Source organism: Telmatherina bonti (genome assembly GCF_933228915.1).
Source record: "Telmatherina bonti genome assembly, chromosome: 15".
NCBI classification, from domain to species: Eukaryota; Metazoa; Chordata; class Actinopteri; order Atheriniformes; family Telmatherinidae; genus Telmatherina; species Telmatherina bonti.
The window spans coordinates 15,895,128-15,920,517 of record NC_136613.1 but is presented as its reverse complement, the minus strand read 5'-3'; the positions used below and the strand labels follow the sequence as shown (position 1 = coordinate 15,920,517).

Sequence of the window (25,390 nt, the reverse complement as noted above, 5' to 3'; positions counted from 1 at the left end):
GGCCACGAATCGCTCAAGCGAGAGCTGGAGATCACGACAAGATGAAGCCAAAAGGACCACGTCATCTGCAAAAAGCAGAGACCCAATCCTGAGGCCTGCACCAACACCTCGGCTGCGCCTAGAAATTCTGTCCATATAAGTTATGAACAGAATCGGTGATAAAGGGCAGCCTTGGCGGAGTCCAACTCCCACTGGAAACGAATTCGACTTCAACCAGCAATGCGGACCAAGCTCTGACACCTGTTGTACAGGGACCGGACAGCTCGCACAAAGGGGTCCGGTACCCCATACTCCTGGAGTACCCCCCACAGGAGCCCCCGGGGGACATGGTTGAACGCCTTCTCCAGGTCCACAAAGCACATGTAGACTGGTTGGGCAAACTCCCATGCCCCCTCCAGGACCCCAAAGAGAGTATAGAGCTGGTCCGCTGTTCCACGACCAGGACGAAAACCACACTGCTCCTCCTCAATCCGGGATTCGACTATCCGGCGGACCTTCCTCTCCAGGACCCCTGAATAGACCTTTCCAGGGAGGCTGAGGAGTGTGATTCCCCTGTAATTGGAACACACCCTCCGGTCCCCCTTCTTAAAAAGGGGGACCACCACCCCAGTCTGCCAATCCAGCGGCACTGTCCCCGATGTCCACGCGATGCTGCAGAGGCGTGTCAGCCTCTGATTATCTGTTTGGCTTATTGAGAAATAAAAAAGTGTGCTTCAGTTTGGTCTGATGAGCCCAGATTTACCTTTTTCCAGAATAACGGGTCTTTCAGGGAAAGAAGAGTGAAGGACAAGTCCATCTTATCTGGTATGTATATTCTAGATTAATGTTGTAGGGTTACTTTTTTTTTGTTTGGTCTGAATTGAGCAACATTATAAATCGAATTATTTCAACTGAATTTATTAAAATACCAGGTTTTTCCATCAATACCTTTTTTGTTTTCCCCATGGCACAAGCATGTTCCAAGTCAACAATGCCATAATTAATTAGGAATTGAAAATGTGAACGAGCGGGTTAGGGAGCATCTAACATAATTTTCCAGGCAGTCAAACCTACCCAACATTAATGCAATTTCTTGGCTAAAAATGAATCCATCTCTGAATGGAAGGAAAAACTGTAGCATTGCAAAAGCATGAGGAACAAATGTCACTGCAAATGCATGTCAAAATCAAAGGTAAAGATGTTTCAATAAAATGCCAGATTGCATGTTTTGACCAGGCAGTGTGTGAAGTCTCCCTAATTTTAATGCACCTAAAGTACAAGGTCGGTTCACGCAAAAGCTGCTACATGGACATATTTAGCTATGCGCGTATTTCTTCACCCTCCATCATTAAGAAAGTCTGCAGCTGATTCAAATGTAACATTCGACTTTGCAAGCAGTTTACATGAATCCATTGCATGTAGTGAAAGCAGGTTCTATTACAAGTGAAACAAATCAGACTTAGTCTGCACAACCAAAACAAATCCATTAAAGAAATAGCATGAGCATTAGAAATGACCAAATCGAGTGTGATTCTGAGAACAATACTTGACAACATGAATAGGACTATACAACCACAGAAGACCACAACAGCAGGTGATTACAGGATAATTTTTATGCAGAAATAACTCGATTGAAGAATACTCTCCAGGACATAGACCTATCAAACAGTATCATAACGACCAGGCTTTAAGAGCAAAAACCAGTGTTCACAATTTGATACAAAGGACAGGATGTCTCTTTAGAAATGGAAAGAACATGCAGCAGGCAGATGAAACTAAAATTAATCAATCCAAGAAGGATAAAACATTGTAAGGCTAATGAACATTCATGAGCCAAAAATACATTGTGGTTTCAAAATTTTGAAAGCGGTATGATGGCGCTGACGTGCATGGTCAATCACGGTGACCATGCACGTCAGCGCCATCATAGTCTTTATTTACAGTCTTGCAGAAGGAAGACCCCCCCCCCCCCCCCCCCAAATAAAAAGCCAAACACCTATTGACAGATGAAGTAAAGAGCTGTCACAGCATCATAACAGAGGAAATGACCTCATCGGCAATGTCAGATACTTATTGCCAGAGAGAATTAGAGAGAAGATATTGGTTTTCATTCACAGCAAAGACCTTCCAGAATTAAAAATGGTGAAAGAGATGCAACGGTCCAAATAACTCTGGCTCCAACTCTATTTGTGATTCTTTTGGTAACTTCAATTAGAGCAGGAGAAAAGACCTTTGAAAAACCTCAGGTCCCGAGATATAACATGAGCTCGGTCGAGAGCACGGCTTTTGGACCTTCATCAGATGATGAACGAGCCTCAGTCCAATTCTCTTAAAGCAAAAGACCAACTGCACTGTTATCATGTGTAAGACTGTTGTGTCATCTGATGGGAATCCTTAACTGGCCTAAAACAGAGGCTGAAACAGAAACTTTTAGGTTTGTGTATTGCTTATTTCTACAGACTTTAAACTATGTAACTTCCTTTAATTATTAGAGCTTCTCTGTTGTGCAAAGCCTATGCATAAACTAGCAAAACTGCAGAAAATAATGTCTGTACGTTCATATTAAACCCAATCTATCTTATAAAACATGTCAGTTTTTTTAAGTTAATCAAAATAACAGAGCACCTTTGAGCTTTCACTGACTAATTTTCAGTCTGGATGATGAAAAATGAACTGGATATTTACAATAAATCACTGACCAGTTTGATTCACTTCTATGTATGCTCTTTATTAAGTACAAACATAATTCCACATCACCGATGTTGCAGCTGTTGGAATTCATTCTGATTAATCATGTATGTCAAGAATACTTCTTCAACACACTAATTAGATAAAATATACAACCGTAAATCCTGCTTTAATAACACAGAAGTAATGGTGATCAGCTGCATTCATGTGGATTTTTTAAATTATGCTTCTTTCTTGATTTAATTGTTACTATGGCTTTGTGGGATCTCCATTGTTCCGGTTAGTTAAGTCAGATCACTTATACAAACACTAAATATATTAAGTCTGCGTCATTGTACAAGTGATACATCTACATATATATCAATGGTGTAGTGGTCCCTCAAATAGTGGGTATACTCTAAATTTTATGCCCCTGTTTAAAAAAAGAAAAAAGAAATAGATCAGAAAAACATTGTTTCATAAAAAGTGACATTTAAGACTACTCTATTTAGTTCATCCCAAAAATCCATCAGTATATTTGCTCATTGTCACATAATTTCTGCTCTTCTGTTTCGGGGAGGAAGAGTTATGAAATTACTAAACCGATACTGGCACATAGAGCTGGGGAGAGACAGGCTCCTAGACTTATATATCTTTATTATGTCTATGTTCAAGCTAAAGTTAATACAGCTGATGGTTAACTGCACCAGTGTAGCATCGGCAACCGTAGCTGAGCTGCTGGGTGACGGAGCTTCATGTGTAAGGACGTTTCTAACTGTAAAAGCAGCATCACAGGGAGCTTAGAAGTTTAGAAGTGGATATGCTCTATGCTGACTGAAAAAGAAGTGGGTACACTCTGTATACCTGCGTGTACCCTGGACTACACCAGTGATATATATCTACATTATCCAAACAACACGCTTTAGATGTTTTGGGACACAAATGTCTCTGCTTCCATCTTAGCTCTGCTGCCACTCGTCTGCTATGTGGACACTTCAGCATGTGATGATGTCACAGACGACACTTTTTCCCTGTTCAAATTCTCAGATGCTCCACGTGGACCAGCGCTTTCTCATACATTTATTTCAAACTGTGAAAAATTTTAATGTGTATAATCCTTCATTTTTAAAACCTCAGTGGACTTATCTGGCCGTAAGCCAGCAGCAGCTCAGCTCCACTCATGGATGAGATAACTTCAGTAATATAACTTGCTCCTGGAGATGTCCGGTTCACCCCGCTCCAGAAATGAGGTGAATAATAATATTTCACCCATTATTTTTTAGGATTAATACCCAGATGAAAAGCTATAATTTCCTTAATGATTGCAGACAATTGTTTCAAGCCATAGGGAACTTTTTGTTGAACAGCCTCCTACAGAAATGAAGCATTTCTGGCTCCCAAATCTCACCTATTCACACCCCATTTGTAGCTATAAAAATTCATAAATACCATGGTATTAGTAACATAGTAGTAATTTTGTTAGCAGTTGGAGGTGCCTTGTTTACAATGATATATTTTGCAATCATATACAAAGGCTAAAGTTTTCTGTGAAATAAAAAATGAAATAAAAAAAAAAATGTGATGATTCAGGCATTGTTTGTTGTTAGTTCTTCCCACCAACTTCCCCATCTGTGTGTTATTGTTGATTTTGCTAAGCTCTCATGTTTATGCATGCGTTAGCTTTGGGTATTTGTTTTTCCCACCTTAATCCGTGTTGCTGCCGCTTGTAGCAGAGTCTTTTTGGGTAAATCACACTTTATGACTGATTTCCTATCAATACTTTGTTTCTTACTGAACAAGCCAGAACTATATAAAATATTTAAAAGCTTATTTAAAAAAAAAAACTTCTCAAATGCACCCAACAAAGCTGACACACTGAAACACTATTCTGCATAAGACTTTCGTCAGACTGAAGTAAACCGTTAGCGTGCTTTCATTTATAGAACACTGCTGAGCAAAGTTTTTAACTAAGCCTTGTTTCTTTTTTGTTTGCACACAACTAGACATTTTTTTTCTTTATTCAAAGTGGCCTTAGGCAATAACTTTCCAAGTTTTCTGAAGATCTTTCAAACTTTTTGTTCATCAATATTCTTTTCAGTCGTCCTTACACAACATCCCTTTAACACTCAGAGGATGTTAAGTTATTTTTTCCTATGAAGCCATTCAACTGACCATTGAATAATTCATTAAGTTAAAAGACCCTCAATTTAAGAGACGATCAAGTGTCATCTCAACACATCCTGTAACACACAACTTAGCAAACAGACTTATTTTAAATGGTATCTTTATTTTTATGATAGCAGTCTGTTGCTATTCTACATCTTTGGTTTGTAGTGCATTAGTTCCACCTAAACAAAAAAAAAAAAAAGAAAAAAAACTGATTGTGATGCAGTGTGGGAGACACACAACGGCATACCATCAGAATTATAACCAAAGACCTTTTAGATGAAAACTATTACAACATGAAGTGGTGCTTCCTTAAAACAAGGAAGTGGAAACAACTGGCAGACAAAAGAAAAGGTGCCTTGCATAGGAAAATCGCTACAACAGGGGTCGTGCTCCTCAAGAATCCTGGTGGTCAATTCAAAGCAAAGTCTGAGAATTCTGATGTTTTTTCAGGGCACATTCACATCAGCCTTTTTGATTTGAATCCGAGTCTTTTGCTCGGAAAGTCCGCTTCGTTTGGGGAGCTGTGAACGCATTAAATAAATTCTGATTCGGACCAAAGAAGCAGACCTGGTCCACCTACAAACGCAGGTCTCGGCCCGTTTCAAGTGGACCAAATACAGTAAGCGGGCTACAAGAAAAAGTCACTTCCTGCATTTGATTTCGCATTGCATTGTGGGTAAATACATTGCGATTGCATTAAGAGTCCTCTGCCTCGTCTGTGGTTCATACTGTATCTATTGTTGTAGTGTATTTCTGCAGTATTCTTGCATAAGACAAAATAAAAACCCAAAACAGTGACAGTGTTATGCTCTATGTTTAACTCACAAAGGAATTTACTTCTTCACGTGGGTCTTGTCCTTTCTTTTGCTAGATACTAGTGCAGCGCCACCTTTGGTGGGAATGGTGATATATTATTGTACAGTTTTAGTGCGTTTGACCAAAGTGCGGTGTGAACGCGATCTCAGTGCACATGGAGACACCCCCCCACAACTGAGCCGAGTCTCCAATCGGACCAAGTCTAGCAGACTATCCTGATGTGAATGTACCCTTAGAAGTTCCCCTAAAAATGAAGTGTAGATCCAAGATAAAGGTATTTCTAAGGAATCTGAGCACTTAAGAGAGCTCTTAAGGTGAGATCTTTTCAGAGCAGGAACTTAGGGGGAGGGACTCAGAATAAAATCATAAATACTTTGCAGCTGTAAATGGATATTTGCAAATAATTTCAGAGCTCATAATTGTAAATCAAGTTTTGTCATTCTGAAAAAAAAAAAAAAAATCAGTTAAAGAAGTCAAGTTTGTAAATGTGTAGAAAAAGGATTTGCATTTGTATTTTTTTTTTTTTTTTTTTTTTTTTTTTTGTGCAAATATGCATCCCAGAGATGCAAAGCACAAAAGCACAAAACTGCATACAAGACTTAAGTTGCAGATTTTTACAGATTTTTTTCCACCTAAAATATTTCTGTATATTCACACTCCCTTCCATTTTTCCTGGACAAATGAGGTTCTGGTGAGAGATCTGGTACATCCTTTTCCTTCTGTTTTTTGCCACTTGAACAGTTCTTTAGCTACCCTGCTGGTCCTTTTTTTTCCGCCTATGCTGTCAAATCTTCCATCTTAATTATGATGTCACTGCGCTGCTTTATCTCTCACTCAGCCCATCAGCCTGTCTTGTGTCCTGTGTAAATCTTACATCTGCTCTCAATCTCCTTCCACACCATGTGTCACACATCTCACCTCCTCCTCTACCAGATTCACCAGCTGCCCAAGATGGAGTCTCCTCAGAAGTCTGCTTCCACCAGTCTAGACTGCTTTTACTATTCTCCTTCATGTCACATTCCTCCGTGAAGCAGCATAAGAATTTAGCCGTCATTGCATCGACATTTCATTTGATCTTTCTTTAATGGAATAAGGAAATGTATAAAGACTCAAAGCTGTTGCACACTGCTGTATATCCCCATTATTTTGTTAGTTACATCTAAGATATTTAATGTCACCTGTGGAGCAATGGCTACATTTTTAATGTGTAGACATGGACAGAAGTAAAATTACTTATTCAGTCTATAACAGTTACTTGTCTAGGCCATTAGGAATTCAGCCAAGTCGATGTTTTGAGGTTATGCCGGGGAATTCTCAGGTAGTACTTCCTCCATTTTGTCCATGTACTAAGTTGCAAACAAGCCTCAAGCAGCGGCTTCTCTGTTTACAGCAGCTTCTTCCATCAGGTAATGCAACTCCGCTACCCAGCTACAATCTTGACAATGTACGGATGATTCAGGTGCCTTAATAGTTCCTGTGTTCTTCTTCACGACCAGGACCATCATTTCAGCTGATGGTGACAGTTATGATCTTCTGGATCCTAACAAAAAGGCTTCTTCTCCAAATAACTTGTGTTTATGTTTTGAATCGATTATTTTGGTATAAGTTCAAGTCTTTTTGAAAAATCCACTGCCCTATTTCATGTTAGTCATGTTTCTGCTCATTTCCTGTTATTCTAAAAACCTTTTCCCCCCCTCACATGTTTCTCTTGGTTTTCCTTAATTTGCTTCACACCTGTTTTCAGGTAATCATCACACTCCTCAGTTTTCCTGTTCTTTGATTGTTCGTTGCCCTTTTCAGTCCATCTAAGGAGCAAAAAGGTCAAATTTTTAATAAGTTATCTTTAATTATTTTAATGTTCTTGGTTTTTATCTTTGATCCTCAGCCTGCTTTCTATCTTTTGCTTCCAGATACTCCTGTTTACTTGTTTTTTTGGAACCTGTTTTATCTGGTTTTTCCACACGTTTTGCCTTCGCTGGCTGCCTTGCATGAACCTCTGCCAAGTGTTCTGTATGTGCGCCTTCAACACAACCTATGGTTGTTTAGAAATGGCCCTGAGAAACATTCCAATTCTATGACTTTTTTCATATCTGCACCTGAGCTCTTTAAACGTCTACACTCTCATGACTGCTGTCAAAGGCACTTTTACACTGCACTGCTGCAGCCAGCTGTTAACAAGCTGACTTAAAACACATTTAGAAACCTTCTGCATCAGTCAAATAAATATGTGGAAGCAGGTTTATATTTAACATTTTATGCTTAATTCTAAGAAAAAAAAATAACATAAAACATATAAACCAAATTCTCCTTCTCCTATAAAGTTGTTTGACCAATATCAGTGTCTAATCATGAGAGTCCTGTGCAGTGTGGGACCTTCAGTGTCATTACTTTGTAGATCAGCTTATAAAGACCAGTATTGTACCACTGGTGGCCCCAGTTTGTCTCTCCCCATAGGCCTGAAGAAATTTAACAATTTCTCCATCAATGTCAATGAAAGCATTGGGGTCTGACTTGGGGTTCAGGGTCTTGCCCAAAACAATTCAACATGTGGTCTAAGGATGCTGTTGTTTCCCTTTCAGCTTGTCCCTTTGAAGGGGTTTGCCACAGCAAATCATCGCTCAAGTGAATTGGCACATGTTTTACCCCAGATTCCTCTGGGACCAGGCCTCAGAGAACAAACTCAGGGCTGCAGCAGCGTAGGGAGCAGGACTCAAACCACCAACCATCAGGTCACAACACAAGCAGCTCTACCACCTGAGCCACCGCCACACCAACATGTTGTCTAAGGATACCTGAACTAAAACCACTAACTGACTGAACAATGCCTGTTTTCTCTGTAGATGTAGTCACCTTAAAAACAAATGATGGCAAATTGAAACAAGTTAAGAATTTAGATCAAATCCTTTTAAATTTTCTTTCCTCCAGATTTAGCAACGAACCCATTTGTTAGAATCACCTTTTGCATGTAAAATAAAACTTTAAAGTCTTCTAATCTATGAATAAAGCTTGTTTAACCATATCTGTCAAATTCTGATCTCTAACAGACTATCTCCTAGTACTCTATAATACTTCAGGAAAACAGTACACAGATGTACCATTTAATACTTGAGAATCTTTAATACCGTTCAAGCTTTCAGGCACAGACAGTTGCCCTGAGGTTCATTTACGAACTGTAGGTACATTAGTCTAGACTGTAGACAAAATAGTATTTTTATTGTTAACTTTTTGTGACAATGTGTGGTCGCAGTAAAGCATGCTTCCAGCTGGGACAAGGTCAGACTGTAGTTCAAAAGACAAACAATCCTTTAATACGTATATTTCTGCAGGAATGAAGCCATGTGGGTATACTGTTTGATGGCTACGCTTTAGACAAGGTGTTACAGGATTAAACTAAGTGTGTTTATCCATGTAATAATACATTGGAAATTTCCAAACTTGCTTAGATTATAAAAGCATTACTATACTATATCTTTTATCGTCACATATGCTTTCTGTGGTTTGCTGATGCACATCATTTTTTTTTTTTTTTTTTTTTTAAATATCTTTCTGTTTTTCACTGATTGCTGTGACTGATGCTGCAATTCCAGCCTGATGATATTTTCTTGTAACCTTTGCTGAACTACTGGAGGCAAATGTACAAAATACAACAATTTAAAGCATCCTGTCGTTTTATAGGACTATAAAGTCTGCCTGCTGTCAGCCTACTAAGGTGCAAAACTTAAAGAGATTGAACCTTGGATTGCTAAAAATTTTTTACAGGGCCATATGCTCATGCTGTGCCATGCAAAAGCCAGGCTTTACTATGATACGTGACTACCAGCCTCATCCTGTAATTAGTAGAAGAGCAGGACCAGCACAGCAGACAATGCATCTCCTCTTCATTCTAAATCAACAGTCTGCATGACAAGTAAATCTTGTTTATATAGATCTTATTGTGTCTCCTAGAGTCTTGTCCACATTGGGACATCTAGTTTAATAGAAACTGAAACCACACAGCAAACTGCACAAAATCAAATACGTGCTGTTATCCAAAGTGACATAAGCAAACAGATGGTTCGAAGAGAGACTGAACAAATGTAATGAAACTGAGTTGAAGCTGCTTCACTTAATGTGACCCGTGAAGAGGTTTTTATAGTTAGAGGGCACTTTGCTAAAGCTGCTTATTGATAGCAGGAGGTCAGTCTAAGGTCCAAAAGTGCTTTAGAACAATGGATTAAAAAAAAAAAAAAAAAGAACAAGAAGATGGAGCGGTTTAGGATTTGTCTAAGGCGTAATGCAGTGATAATCCCTTGCCCTGCTACTTTCCATTGCTCACTGAAATAAATCACTGGGAATTCAACAGCTTTCAGTACTTAAGATAAGTAAATTTACTCTTGAAAACTCAACAAAACCGTCAACAGTCACAACATGGATAGCTTGGATTGACTTTACCTGCACAGTCAAAGTCATTTTGTTGTGTTCAGAGCAGTTTTTTCCGTAGATAACTAGTTTCCTGTCTTGTATCAGATGGCATTTAGAACATCGTATTCCATCTCTCAGTATCTCTGCCTTCTTTATATGAGGTTGATAAGAGTAGCAACCCTCCGGAAAGTATTTCCACATTGATTTCCACAAAGCAAAGAGCCATCAAAACAGAGTCTTAACACTCCTCCTGAAGCAACAATGCAGTGCAGCTGATTTTAATGTCAAGGCTTTTATTTGCAGAAAAATGCAGAACAAACCTGAAACTTTTCTGCAAGTGCATAAACCGTTGTGATTGTTAATGTGACTGTGCTGAAAACACATCTAATCCTCCAGCGAGCCCTGTTCTCTTAGCTAACTAAACAGAACTTAGTGTTAACCTTTCCATGATGGATATCTCTTTGATTTATCGACTGTCAAACACGTCTGACATTTACTACTGATGTATTTAGTCAGAATTTTCTTCACTCAAACTTCATTGTGCTGTGCTGGAAATTCCATTGATATCACATTGTTACATTGTGTCATCCGTCAGCCTTTCTCACTGTTGTCTGCGGGATATCTCAGATGGACGGGAAGCATTGCGGCATAGCCGAGCGACTAGATCTACAGGTGCGTTTTAAGTTTCATTGAGCTGTAGCTGATTAAATCAGATATGAAGTCAAATCAAAGGGCTCTCATCCAGCATGCAGGTTGCTATCATTTGGGGACTATTACCTCCCGCATACCTTTAAATGCACATCTTGAGATTGATTCTAAAAGTGTTTATTAAAGGGGGGGGGGGGGGGGGGCAAATTTCTCTCTGTGTAAAGTGTCTGGCATCTGACAGATGTATTCTGATCCAAAACCATTCTGGGACTGGTCAACAATGAGTAAGGTTTTAAAATCTATGCTGTGAATGACTGGAAACCAGTGTAAAAATTTTAAAACTAGTGTGAGGTGTTCAGATCTTTTAGTTTTGGTTAAAGCATTCGCAGCAACAATCTGGAGGTTTGATTCTCTTGTCAGGAAGTCCTATAAAAAGACCATAACAGTAATCCAGTCTACTGGGAATGAATGCATGGATGAGTTTCTCCTGGTTTTTCTGGGTGACTGCTGAGTCTGTCCACTCTCCAAGGTCCAGCAAAACTTGTCTTGTCCAGCGTCGTAGCAAGCAGAAGGCTGCTGTGTTATGCTGAGTAATTTATCACTTGCAGACCCGAGGGACCCTCAAGACTCTGGCGATCAGCAGCCAGAGCACGAATCCTGGCCACCATATTACAAAAATAACCATGCAACCCCAGAAGGTGGTCGAGGAAGGACCCAGACAGACACCCCCTCTCAGCCACAGGGCACAGGACCCGATGGGTTGGGATCAGCAGCTGCCACCCATGGTGGACAGAATTCAGAGGCTCCAGCTGAGATGAGCTTTCTACTGAATGCTGACTTTCAGCTGATCAGAGAGAATTCTTATCTGTGTAGCAGCACTGAGTTCTTACCAACACCAAGCACACTTACCTATTCTCTAAGGACAAAACATGTTTCAAATTCTGTGCACACAATGTGCATATAAGCAACATGCAAGGTAAAAAACTATGAGACACGCTTATCCCACGTGTGCACATGGATTGCAAGTCCATGCTTATTAATTGCAAATCCAAGAGTACAGTTCATTAATTAGGTGTACAGTTTTACATGCAGCTCTTTCTGTCTGTATGCGACATCTCCAGTGCAACGTGATCAAACTGAATATCAAATGCTTCTGTACTCAAACTGGTTTTTGTGTTTTGTGTCTGTGTGAGCTTCACACATCTCTCCAATGGTAGTCCCCAAATTCAAGTTTTTGAGACACTGTCTGCAGTGGAAATTGATGAAAGCAAGAGCTGACAACAAATAGCATCTATTAAAGAGTTAAATAAAGTGTAAAACCTACTTTATATTATTGTATTCTATTAACATACTTAGAGTTCAGTCTCTGAGAGCACGCCTCCTTTTATGGTATGTGCAGTTTTGCAGACTTTTAACTTTTCTTTCTTTCTTTTTTTTGGTTTTTTTTACCTTGACACAATCCCAGAGAAATGTGTGAATCTTAAAATTACATGCAGTCGAAACACCATGGCTTTTTGGGCAAGGACACCCAAGAAAATGTTATTAGAGGAAAGTGAGAAAAGCAAGAAGGAGACAGGAGAAAAATAAACATCAGACTGGCTTTCACTCGCTGGGGACCTCAGAAGTAAAACAAAAGAAAGGGATACAAAAGGAATGGAATCGGATGTTATGTGTTCCTATGACAAATAGTAAGAATTGAATTTCTACTAAATTGTCCAATTTGCCTTGCTTGGCTCTGTTGGTAAGAATAATAACAGATAATCATTTTCATAACCATTTTTAATACTAAATATTATATCAAATAACCCCCATTAAAATACATATCACAACAACTCTGTTTTTCTTGTTTGTCAGGGAAGATTTCTTAGGTGTGTTTTGTTTTCTTCTATTTGTACTTCAGGCTTTAGTGAATATTTTCACCATATTGTGTTTGCTTTTTGTTATTATTGGATCAGCATGTTATCGTTCCGTGTCTGGAAGCTGAAGCTGCAGCTGATTCCTACACTGAAACAATAGAAAAAACAAAACCATAAAAGTCGAGCTCTTCATATGCCATTGTTTTTTTACGTAACATCTACCAAATATAGTGTTACAGTCGGTTCAGAAACTCTTGACATTTAGCTTACTGCTCTAGTTAAGCAAAAATAAGCATCATTACAACATCAGCACACTCATCCCTGTTATGACATCTACATTTATTTTCATGGTTTGAGACCCAGTTTGACACCTTAGTCCCATTTTTGACTTGAATCTAATATTTCTTTTGTAAAAATCTTTGGTCCGTCTTTGTAAATCTTGGATGTTCGCTGCCTTTCTCAAGGCTCTCTGCTAGCTACCAACACGCAGAACTCTAATATCAACAAGAATGAACCATCACAGAAACACGTGTGACGACAAATTCACTTGCATGACTGTGAATGTGTGGGGCTGACAGGGAGATATGTTTTTAATGGTTATGGAGTAACACTCCACAACTTTAAAGACAGATCACAAAGAAAGTCTAAAGTCCATCTAGTACTACAGTATTGTAATGTCTGTCACCAGTTATTTCTCTGATTGCAAAAGTGAAAGCTGATTTCTTTGTTGGAAGTCTTTCCCTAAACTTTATAACTCTAAAAGGGATAAAACATCAATAATCTCACACACAAACACACACTGAGACACTTGGATTGACTGTACCTGTTTGACTGCCCAAAGCAGCCGGCTATAGCAGTAGATCATCACCAGCACGGGCAGACCCAGGCAGAAAATGAAGAGGCAGATTATGTAGGCGTGCGACTGAGCCGTGTTTGCCGTCCAAGAGACAGAGCAGCTTGTTCCTGCTCCCTCTATACCATAGCTGCTCCACCCTAACAGTGGGGGCACCGTCCAGAACAAGGAGTAGAGCCAAGAGCCCCCAACAGCCAGGAGGGGTTTACGGTAGTCAAGCCCACGCTTGTTGTATACTGTCAGAGTGCTGTAGCGGTCGTAGGAAAGGATCACCAGAGAGATCAGCGACACAATACCTAAAAAAAAAAAAAAGATGGAAGGATGATGAAGTCAGGGTGGGAAGCAACATGTTCAGCAGTTAGAAAGGTCAAGATAAGACTTTCATTTGTTTGATTCTCACTGAGGCTTCACTCTGCTTGAGTTGTCATTAAAAGGGCTCTGAATAGCAAATCTAAAATGTTTAACTCTAGAAAAAGTCAAAGAACCATTAGATTGATTATAACACACTCTCTGGGTGACATGAATGTTTGAACCAGCAAATATGGAGACGTTTGTTGCATGTTGGGACGTAGGAGGTATTTGCAATTTTTGTCATACTTTGGTTTGCTCAGCTAAAAAGCTGGTCAAAATAGTCCAGTTTGATGGAAAAAGAAAGCGATGAAGAGCAGAAAGTGGAAAAAAGACTTTAATCCGGGAAATAAAATCACAATGCCAAGATATGGTATTTGGACAAACCATGCTCAAGGCACAACATAAATCAGTATGCTGAACTGAATGACTGAACCTGATGTACAAACTCTGCTCACATTCCTGCACATATCAAATCATGTTCTTCAACAGACTCAGTGCACTTGAAACGTTACGAACCCCCAGAGCTTTACAGCAGTTTTACAGACGTTGGGTGAAAGAGCTTCAAGCTGGTGTAGTATAGAATTCTGATTTCTCTGCAAGCCCTTTGTCTAAAGGAATGCATCAGTTGTGAAATTCTGAAACCAATACAGACATTAAAGATAACTATTTGTGATTGCATTTGACATTTATTTTTCCTTTAATGTCAGAGATAAGGAAAAAAAAACTTCATGAAAAAACCTAAATTTTATGTTTTTATCATTATCTTCACATTTAAAATAAAATGATTTAATATAAATGTAAAACAAACCCTTAAAAACTTTTTATTTTAAATAAATCTTATATGCTATATATTAAAGTCAAAGCAACAAAACCAGGATTTCAAAATGTCAGGGACAAATTAAAAATAATCTTCTTTGTACAAGTCTCATTGGGAGGTGTTTGGGTTTTACTGTGCATACGCTTCGTCGGTTGCACCTGCAACAATGTGTAAGAACGACTGACCTCTAGGGGTGAAGATGAACAAGGAATGACTTCAAATGCCAAGAATCATTGACGGTGGCCTTCAGTGGCCAAAATGTTTCCAGTAAAATAAATTGAAATTATTTCGATTTGCAAGTGAAGCCAGTTGATGTCTTGCAAGAGCCGTGGGCTAAAGCTAAATCACGCTGCTAAAAACCATGGTTGTGCTGCCATCTTGCAACAGAATATCTGGTACATGTTGATCAAAAAGACACACCACTAATTATGCAGAATTTTGAAATGAATGTGGTTCACTTAGTCCAATTTAGAGTCGTAGGAGGCTGGAGCTTATCCCAGCAATCATTGGGCAACAGGCAGGGTACACCCTGAACAGGTCGCCAGTCTGTCACAGGGCCATAAATCTGACCCATTAAACTTAAAATGTTTCTTTTTTACGAGGCTGTAAACATGTTTATTTCTGCTGTGAAGCTGGCCTTTTTTTAGCATGGGACTCTATGGGGATTTGCTCCGTTTTGGAGCCAGCTCCTGGCGGATGAGGGGTGAACTGTAATTTAAGCAGAGGCTTCACTTCTAACCACCACAAGTTGCTACTTGGCAGGTACTCAGTATGGAGGCGGCTAGAGTTTGACTTTGGCCAAACACTTCTGCAATGTCGGCTGCAATGAATCATAGCCTCAAGTGCAGCGATGACAGCCTTTTGGGTAACTACTTCAAAATTGGATAAATTGTATAAATTGCTTTAAATGCTTGCCCATTGAAGACATCAAATGCCAAACATCACTATAAGATAGATTTTGTGACACAGTGGTGCTTGGCATTTAAATCATGGTAACTACTAGATGTCAGTGATTTTCGATCCATACAATCTGCTGAACCATAAATGAATTTCAGGTTTAACTTTTCCCACCTGTTTCTGTCTCAGATGTTGGTGTTTACCTTGTTTTTGGTGGAAGCTCCAACAACTGTCATGAATTTATAAACTATTGATCATGAATTACCCATGCAGCCATTATACAAGCAGATGGATTCAAATCCATGAGTCTGTCATCTGTAACTACATCATCATCCTGAAAATTTACATTAATTGAATTAATAACTTAATCTGTTCATCTGTGTGTATTTTTCTGATAAATTAATACTGTGTATTCTGGACTTTTTATAAGAGGAAGACGGATGTCTAAATAATCAATTTAATAAGCAGTGAAAATATGGAAACAATCAAAAAAATATAAGAAAGCATATTTATTGATAACAAGAATGATAAAAAAAAAAAAAAAAATACACAAAACTTCACTTGATCTGATGGCAGATAATCTGAAATGTTTCAAAGAGAAAATGGTCCTGAATGTGTGACAATAAAAAACCCTGGAAATCCTAATCAGACACCAGCAAACCAGCTAAGCTGGTGGAAGAAAGTGCTATTCTCATCTGTATGTGGGGATTTCACCCAGATCGGCACAGTTGCATTTAAAACCACATATTTATTGTGCCTGTTGTCAGCAACCCTACTTGAATTGTCAGCTGGAAGGTACCTCCTCACCTGTTTTCTCGTCATCCAGTTCGTCCAGTTGACGTGCTGTAAATGCAGTCACCTTGACTTCTACTCACACAAAACCCACACTGTCCCTTGTATGCAAAATCACGGTCAGCCAGAAGCACGTCATCTGGTTGAGTTTCGGCAGAAGTCCACCGTTCTCTGGGAAGTGTTTATCATTGCACTGCCTCAAAGACAGACATGGAGGATGAAAATCCGCTGGTTAATTTCCTTTTTGTGTGCTGCTCACGAAGCAACTGCTGCAGCCGAGGACACAACTCGGGAACAAAATTGATAATATGAAATACTTGTCAGAAATTCTGAATAAGGTGGAGATGAAAAGGAGGAGAGCCAAAGCGATTTAAACACCCAAAATGGCAATTTCTCCCACAATCCTGTGAGTTTATAACGTTCTTTCGGGTTCGGGTGCCTCTCCTCTCTTAAAATACATGCTGTAATGTGAATAATGAAACAATCTGACAACACTGAAAATACTGATCTAAGCTAAAACCTGCAGTGGGTCAGGATTCAGACATTGATGGATTATCCCACCGGGTGACTAAACAAACAATCTTGTTCAACCATCAGCTGACTCCTTCATTTAAAGCTCTTCTTTGACACATACCGAAGCTTTTATTGCTGCTTCACTTAGTGATTGTTCACTGAGCATTAAATTAAATTTGGTTCATCATTACTACTTGCACTCTTCTGCTGCAGCATTCTTCTCCAACTTTTTTCTACAAGACAATCTTGTGTTTTTTTTATATTATAAATAAAAAGCAACACAGAGGCTTTTGCTTTCACAGACATCCGTATATTTTCTGCAGACATTGACTCAAGACTTAAATTGTAAAAATGACTGTACCATTAGCCTGTCTTCTCTCACTCCACACATCTGAAATTGCTCTACGTCTAAAAGGAGAACCGTGACAAGCGCAGAGAAAACATTTTTTCGATGATGACTCCATACAGTCCTGCCAATAAATGGTATAAAAAAAATCGCCATCTGACACAAAATGATGAAATAAAAACAACCAATTACTCTTTATGGTGCTTGACTTACTAACTCTGCATGTCCACTTCTTTTCAGAAGGCTACACAAAGATACAGCCATCCATTTTCTTAACTGCTTAGTTTTAGGGAAGCTGGAGCTCATCCCAGCAATCATTAGGCAGCAGGTAACACCTCAGACTGGTCACCAGTCCATCACAGGGTCAGCACAGAGAGAGACAAACAACCAATCACACTCACTCCTAGGGGTAATTTAGAGTAACCAGTTAACCTTGTTGGTGGGAGGAACTGGAGTACCCATAGAACCCATGCATACATGGGGGGAACATGCAAATTTCACATAGAAAGGCCACCATTAGAACCATCCCCCCCCCCCCCAAAAAAAAACATATGGGAAATAAAGAGGAAATGTTAACATTTCATTCAGCCTTGTTTCTAAAGAAAACCAGAATGTGAGTTTGAAAACCCTGAATGCTTGTGGAACACACCCCAACCTACATTATTTCATGCTCATGTTCGTTTATATGTAGCACAAACTAAACTAAATTCACGAGAGCCTGGAGAGGTTGCCATGGTAAATGCAACCCATAATCAGAATGTTTAAGGTGAGATTGCTGTCTTTCCAAGAAAGCTGAAGCACAGTCTGCAAGCTATTAAATTCTGTGTTCCAAAAGCAGTAAAAAGATGGGTTTAGTTCCTCCCTCCCGGCACTGGCTGTTGTCCTGATACTATTAATTTAGGTTTACTCCACTGCTGGTATCAATGTTTGTATTTTATGTCATGTTTTCAGTCTGTTTTGCTTCACTGGGGCAGCATTTTTTCTCTTAACAGAATCCATTGCTCTTTTTTCTCATCAATGCTTGATTGGAGCTGCAATTTCCCTCAGATCAAAGGGTCAAAATGCTGTTTTTCTCCATTTTACTGTTGTCAGAGTAACCCAAACTGGCCTTTAACAGACATTACAACATCCAGTAGCGCTTTAGCGCTCACTCAAACAGCCCTGACCAGGGACCTGCCTCAAACATCTACTTTGGTATTTCCTCTCTGCAGTCTTTGCTTTCCTTCTTTTAGTCCATTTCATGTTGTTACACGCTTTTCTAATTCAAGACAATACAAACCCTTGATTTCAAAACCCAGATCTGGACATGGACAGTAGTCATATTGCAGCACAGTGTGACTTTGAAAACTCTTGCTGTTTGACAGCACAGACCCCTGCACCACTGTGCTGCCCCATCTGTTCAAATCATTCACTATAATTAAAACCCATATTTTATCAGCATGATACTGTATTACACTGTTTTCATCCTCACATACCAAAAACTGTCACCAGATGATTACAGAGCTAAGGTGAACACTATTAATTTAAAAAACATGATAAATGCTTCCATTTCTAACGTCTATGACAAACATTTTATGAGGATTGCTACAAGACATTGTGACACTCACCAAATTCCCCAACTTCATATACCTTGTGAAGTTTAATGAATCACACCCTTTGCCTTCTAAACCAAATCCACTGTTGCATTGAAAGACAGAAAAGATGCCGAAGTGCATTTTGCTAATAACGTAAGCATAAAATCTTCATTATTTAGCAAATGGAAAAGAAGATGTGCTCATCCTTGCTACTACAATGCTGCTTGCAAGGTAAGCTTAAAAAAAAGTCCAGATAAGGCAGTACATATCATGCTTCTGGTCATGGCTCCTATTTCCCCTTAAATTTATTGGTTTATCCACTGATTCTATGGAAGAAAGATCGGAGAAAACACAGTGGGAAAAAAAGAAAAAAGATTTACGGCAAGCAGATTCCACTCAGCAGGTGGTCAGTTTCCACTCCCCTGAGGATTATCGTACCCAGGCTGAGGAAATGAATAACTGTAGCTTCTGTAAAAAAAAAAAAATGTTAAAATGGGCCACGGGTTTGCATATGTAATTCTCTGTAAAACATTTCCATTTCTTGTGTGCCTCACACGGCTATGCTGTGATTGTTGAGGAAAGCCAGAAGGTGATTTATGTTTAAAAGCCTCACAATGCTCAGACTTCTTCAAAGTTGTCCCAAAATTCAACAAACATGGATCCTTGTAAAAATCTGCTTTACATTCTTAAAACTAAATGTATGAATATGGATTTCCATAAGCAACTTGGAGTCAAAAGCAAACAGATCCCAAAACTGAAAAGGAAACCCAACTAGAATCTGAAAAGAACCAGCACACAGATCTATATGTCTTGGTGAAAACTTCCCAATGTGGACTACAACTGTATCCTTCGCTAAGTCATTTTAAAATGAAGAACATGGATTTTTGAGGTAAAACTGGACTGATCTAGCTCAAACAAAAGCTAATATGCAGGAACACGTGTGTTCCCTTCTAGGAAAAAAAGAGCTTATGAGCATGAAACACACAGCTTGCAGAGTGAGAGCAGCTGCACATTCTGGTAAGTGTCTTCACATAGCAGGTTGCCATCATTTCATGCTGTATTAAAGTTTAAAATATTGATTATCAGAACTAAAACAGAGGATGCTCACAAGCGAGGAAAAGTCTTTAGGAGGAAAAAGTTTTAAAGTAACTTTTTTCCTAAGTTTGAGAAGCATAAAGAAGCAGCACTTATAGGGAAGCTGGAGGTCAGTTTGAGGTGTGAATGAAAACGCACAGCTATGAAAGAGAATGTTTTGATTGCCTCAAAGGCGAATAGAAACCTCCAGTGACTGCAAAAGAAGCTAAAGGAGAACGTGCTAAATGCTCGCTTGAATATTCAGCGTAGTAAGATTGCAAATGAACATAAGACCGATGCATTCTGAGGAAAAAACAAACAGAAAACATCCTTTGCCTCCCTATGCAATGGAAGGAAGGTTGGATTTAAAAAGGGAAAAAAGATGATCAAACAGAACAAATATCACATACTAATAGACATCCTCAAGAACTGCAAGCTGGAGATTGAGATGAGCGTTGGACATGAATAAGACTTAACTCTTCAGTCGTCAAGGAAAAAACTGTCCCCTGTAAATAGACACATCTCATCGCCTCAAGATAATGATCTGCACAACTGAAGCTTAGTGACAGTATCATGCTGTGGAAATGCTTTTCATCATCAGGGACCGTTATAACGGATTGGGAAAAAAACACCAGGGAACTCTTGAGGAATATCCTTTTGAGTCTGGCTTTTCCAGGGATTTGAGACTTGGATGTAGGTTCACCAGTAGGGTAGTAACTCTCCTGCAAAAGCAACACGAGTGGTTTAAGGGAAAACATTTTTCAGTGTTCAATGCCCTAGACAACACCCAGACCTCAATCCAACTGAGAATCTGTGATATGACCGGAAGATTGCTTTAGACTACAGCATTTGCAGACTATAGACTTTAAAATCTGGAACAGTTTTATCATTGAAAATTTGGGCAAAAGTATCGAAGGGTGGGTGTGAAGCTCCTGCAATCGTGTATCTTAATGGAGAACAAGAAATACTGGCAGGGTGAAGATCCTCAGTTTAAATGTCTAATTTTGCCAGTTCCTCCAAAGTTGCAGCAAATTCAAACGCTGTTTTCAGATCAGCCTGGACATCTACAAAACAATCATTCAGACATAATTTCAAGTCTCAAAGCAAATTTTTGCCCCCTTTCCATGCATACAATAGTTTGTCTCTGACAACATTTTCAAATGTCAGTACCACATATTCTTATGCATCCTTTCTTACATGGTTTATAGTAATATATGGGCTGTAACAGGGTTGGCAGGGTTTTTCCTAAGTTCAAATTTCAGTCCAATAACAAGGGTAATAGTAAAGTAGATCATCATTGAACATATTCTTTGAAGAAGACATAAAAAGAGACAGCAAAGCAGAGAAAAGTGGTCTACCCTGTCCATAAGATCTCTGGTGGTTCTGTCCTGTTTATAAAATGTCTATAGATCCATAAAAACAGACTCAAATATATATAAAATGAAGGAAGAGGTTTGATGGAGTTTTCTGTCCAAATGCATGTTTAAGACTGAGCATTAATTAGCAGGTAGTCTTGATGGCCATGGACCGTGTAGTCTTTTTAACCAAAAACAGCTCAGTGGGACTTCATTAAATCTGTCAAAAGATGCAAGACAGCACAACAAACTTTGATAAATAAAATAAAAATCTGAAGCACTGTCCTTTATTGCAACTAAAAAGCCATCATTGTCACAAAAACCTTTGTGACCAAGACAAGAACTTTTTGAAACCTCTGAAAGATGAACATGAAAACACCAATCCTGCTTAAAGAATCAAAGATATGTTTTGTTTGGCATTTTTACACTCTTATCAAATCCAGCTGTGGTTTATTGGCTGAGCAGTTTGAAGTGAGAGAAATTATATCTTTCTTTTTCCCCAGCTGGAGCTGAGGAACTACACTAATAGCATTACACAGCTATGATGTCATTACAGCTGACTGGAAGCATTATTCATTAAATTAGTTTGACTATAATAAGACAACATGGATTTAATCTGCATATTATGGAACCAATTATTAACTCCTGATATGAAGAGTGACAAACTTCATTATGCTTTTAATCTAATTAGAAGAACAAACTTTCTAAACATACTCCATGGATCAGAGTGTTTTCTGAAATCCTTGTTAAGAATCTCCGACCCAAAAAATATAAGCTGTTGTGTTGTAATGTTGCATCCTCACAATGGCTGTTCTGGAATAGAAAAAAAGACACATATCACTTCTCACAGTCTTAAATTTTAATTATGACCTGTAATGTTACACTGAGGGTTAACTAATTTGATAGAAAGGCTAATGACTTTCTAAAGATGTTCTTGCTTTGTTCATTGAGACCATCTGTCTTTCTGTCAGTATGAGATGGAAAAAAAACCCTTTAATCTCTTCGTTTCACTTTCCTGTGTGGTTATTAACTGTTCTCTGCTTGGGAAAGAGCTTCATTGTTTTCAGAAATGTGACTGACATACAGGCGATCATAATGTTTCTCGAAGGCCAAAACACAACATAGCTTTCCAATGAAATATTCAAACATATTATAGATGCCATTATCCTGTGGCGGTTTGTTTTCCTCATACTGTCACTCTTACATCAGCTAAGTGACCATGACAACAATGTCAGAGAACTGACTTAAAACAGAGGAAACATGGCCAAAATCCAGAATGGCAGCATTAAATATTGGCAGATTTAGTCAAGGCCCATGTTGAGGCAATACAGTCTCACAGGAAAACAGGTTACAGTCACATAAATCTACTCTTGTCATTTTCGTCCAAAGACATGATTTCATGTCTTGCTGCTGAGCTAAATAACTACATTTAGTAACTGGTGAAGTTCTCGTGTTTGACATAAACCACACTAACTGTGCACATACATCACATTGAAAGTAAACAAGAATGCACAAAAAATAGTTTTAAAACAGGTTTAATCTCTTTTAATGACGTTTCAATGAAATCGGGTTTGTTTAGAGCAGCACGATGGTGTGGTGGTCGCTTCTTAGCTAGTTCCTTGGTTCTTGGCTGGGGGGCTTAGCGCTGAGTTCGGCCCTATGTGAGCTTTTTTAGATAATCTGTGTCGCTCCCACAGTCCTAATACACACATTTTAGGTTAATTGGTGATTCTAAATTGACTCAAGGATTGAATCTGAATGGCTCTTTGTCATGTTTGTATCTCCGTTGGCCATCTCATAGGCTGGCAACCATCCCAAGCTGTACTCCACCTCTCTACATATGGCAACAAGGGTAGCCTTCAGCAAGACAGAGTCTAGAAAACATTCTATAAAGTGGCTGAGTTAAGAAGGGTATTTCATTTGGCATGAGATAGCATAAGGCAAAGATAAGGATCTGGTCGAGAACAAAGGAAGCCCTGGTGCAGGAGGTGACTAACGCGATGCAGGTGTGGTAACAAATAAACTACAACCAGATGAGCAGCAGGGGAAGAAGGCAATATCAACTGAGATGGACAACTGTGAAGTTGTAACAAAAATAAAAGCAAAACATAGAGATAAGGTGAATCATTACTTATATCATCATACTTTTTACATATGTATACAGCTTGTAATGTTGTTTTACTTACACTTTTATGTATATGAATTTCAACATTTGTGTGTTATGTATTTATTTGTTGTGTTGCATGTTTATTTTTTTATGTTTGCTTCATGCACTTTATTCGGTGAGCGCTGCTGTAACCGGTGAATTTCTCCACTGTGAGATGACATAAAGTCTGAGTCTAATATTAACCAAACATAATGAACAAGAAAAACACGATCAAGCAGGCAAATGTGGAAACTCATGAGGTGAAAACACAAACATTAGCTAATTTAACACAGTTGGAAAGCTTGATGATAAGCAGTGCAAAAATAATTTACTATGAGTGATGGAAAGTTGGGGGTGATTTATACTGTGGCAATTAAGAAAGAGACTCACAGGGGTACATTGCCATGGTAACCTGTGTTGTGCTGGGACCGATTACGCTCAAGATAGAAAATTAATATTTATATAAGTCACATTTTTTAGTGATCTGTTAATTGTCATGAAAAAAAATGGAATAATTTCAGATTGTTAAGAGGCTTCAGATCTTTAGCTCTTAATAGACAGAGATCCTCTAAATTCGCTGATCAACTCTGACTCGTTTTCCATGTTCTACTCTAATTACACCCTTTTTTTCGCTTATTCTTTTTTTGTGTGTGTTGTTTAGGTTTTGCACTAATTTTAGCTTGTTGTGTCCAGATAGCACTGCTACACAATTGTGCCCACTCAGCTTCTAAAACTTTCAGATTTCAAAGTGTTTTCTAAATTTTATTCAACTAATTGGATGATTGATTTGTTTCTGGACACTATATATTTCATTTTGTTTTCTATTTTCACTGCCAGGGTTGTCCCAGAAAACCAACAGCTCTGACTGTCTGACATTAATCTACCCAAGTTGCTCAATAATCTAATAAAATACATAACTTTACATGGTTACAGCCATTAATGCTAAAATGATGGGTACTGATATTAAAATAACAGATTCGCACTGCCTGTTATTCTTTGGCAGCTTTTCTTTCTGGCTTTGGTTTGTTGTGTTGCTTTTATTAATATTACTTTTTTCTTTTTTTTTTTTTTTTTTTAAATCATAGGACCATTGAGTGGGATTTGTTGGCATCTTGCAGGGAGGCTGCAGATTTAAACCAGCTGAACACCCCTCGCTAAGCTCTGGCTTTCCAAGCCCGTAGGAGAACCCGTGGTGGTCGCCGCTTTTACATGAAAATATAACAGGGTCACAAATTTAACACTTTTCATTGCTGTTAAAATTAACTAAGGAGGATGTGGTAACAGACAGTGTTTTCATGAAATTATCAAACATATTTATGCTGATTTGATGTCTTAACAGTTTTATAGTTGTATGAAAAAGACTGTTAATAGCTGAAATGAATGGCAAGGGCCCTGCGATGGACTGGCGAGCTGTCCAGGGTGTACCCTGCCTTCGCCCATAGACAGTTGGGATAAGCTCCAGCTTCCCCGCGACCCTGAATGGATTAAGCGGTTTAGAAAATGAATGAATGAATGAATGAATGGCAAGATCTCAATGCAAAACTCTGTCCTGCTCTTGGATTGGTTTAAATAAAGAAAGTGTTTGTCATTTTAGTTAATTTTTTCTCTTTTATTATGAAACTTTATTTTTTATTTTTCATTTTTCAGGTTTGCTCCTTTGTGTTTTGTTTTGGTCCACATCCAGTTTCTAATATCTGTTTTGATTTTTTTTCTTCTGTCTGCCTCTCTGTCTTTCCCATCAAATCATCTGAGTTATAGATTTCTAAATTAGGTATAAATAACAGAGACATAGTATGATTTTCTTTTTCTTTGGCTGTTTGACCCTTGTTGTCTTGCCTCTGCCCTGAATTCTCTTGTTCCCCAAAATGAGTTTTTGCATCTTTCCTGATGTTGTATTCCTGGGCTGTTGCAGTATCAACCACTATTGCTGTCTTTTTATTCTTGGACTCCTGGCTGGACTTGAAAATTTGACTTTTGACCCATATATTTCCAGTCTAGGTCCTTCCATTTGATACCATCACATGAAAGGCATTAAAGTAAGAGCTGGTGAGTTAACCCTTTGAATTAAGTACTGTAAAAAGTGCCAGTTACATCAGCTGCTAAAGTCAAAAGCTGTGGCACAATTATAATATGTTT

The 25,390-nt window shown here is 38.7% G+C and overlaps 1 protein-coding gene across 1 annotated transcript in view; it reads right to left on the bottom strand.

The window, feature by feature from the left end:
• tmtops2b (teleost multiple tissue opsin 2b) overlaps positions 1-25,390 on the bottom strand; it is a gene marked incomplete at both ends in the record, with an annotated part of 43,856 nt that overhangs the window by 10,432 nt on the left and 8,034 nt on the right. The window contains one exon of the mRNA XM_079254387.1: positions 13,360-13,685. Within this exon, the coding sequence (XP_079110513.1) occupies positions 13,360-13,685 (326 nt within the window). The remainder of the gene's footprint in view (positions 1-13,359; positions 13,686-25,390) is intronic.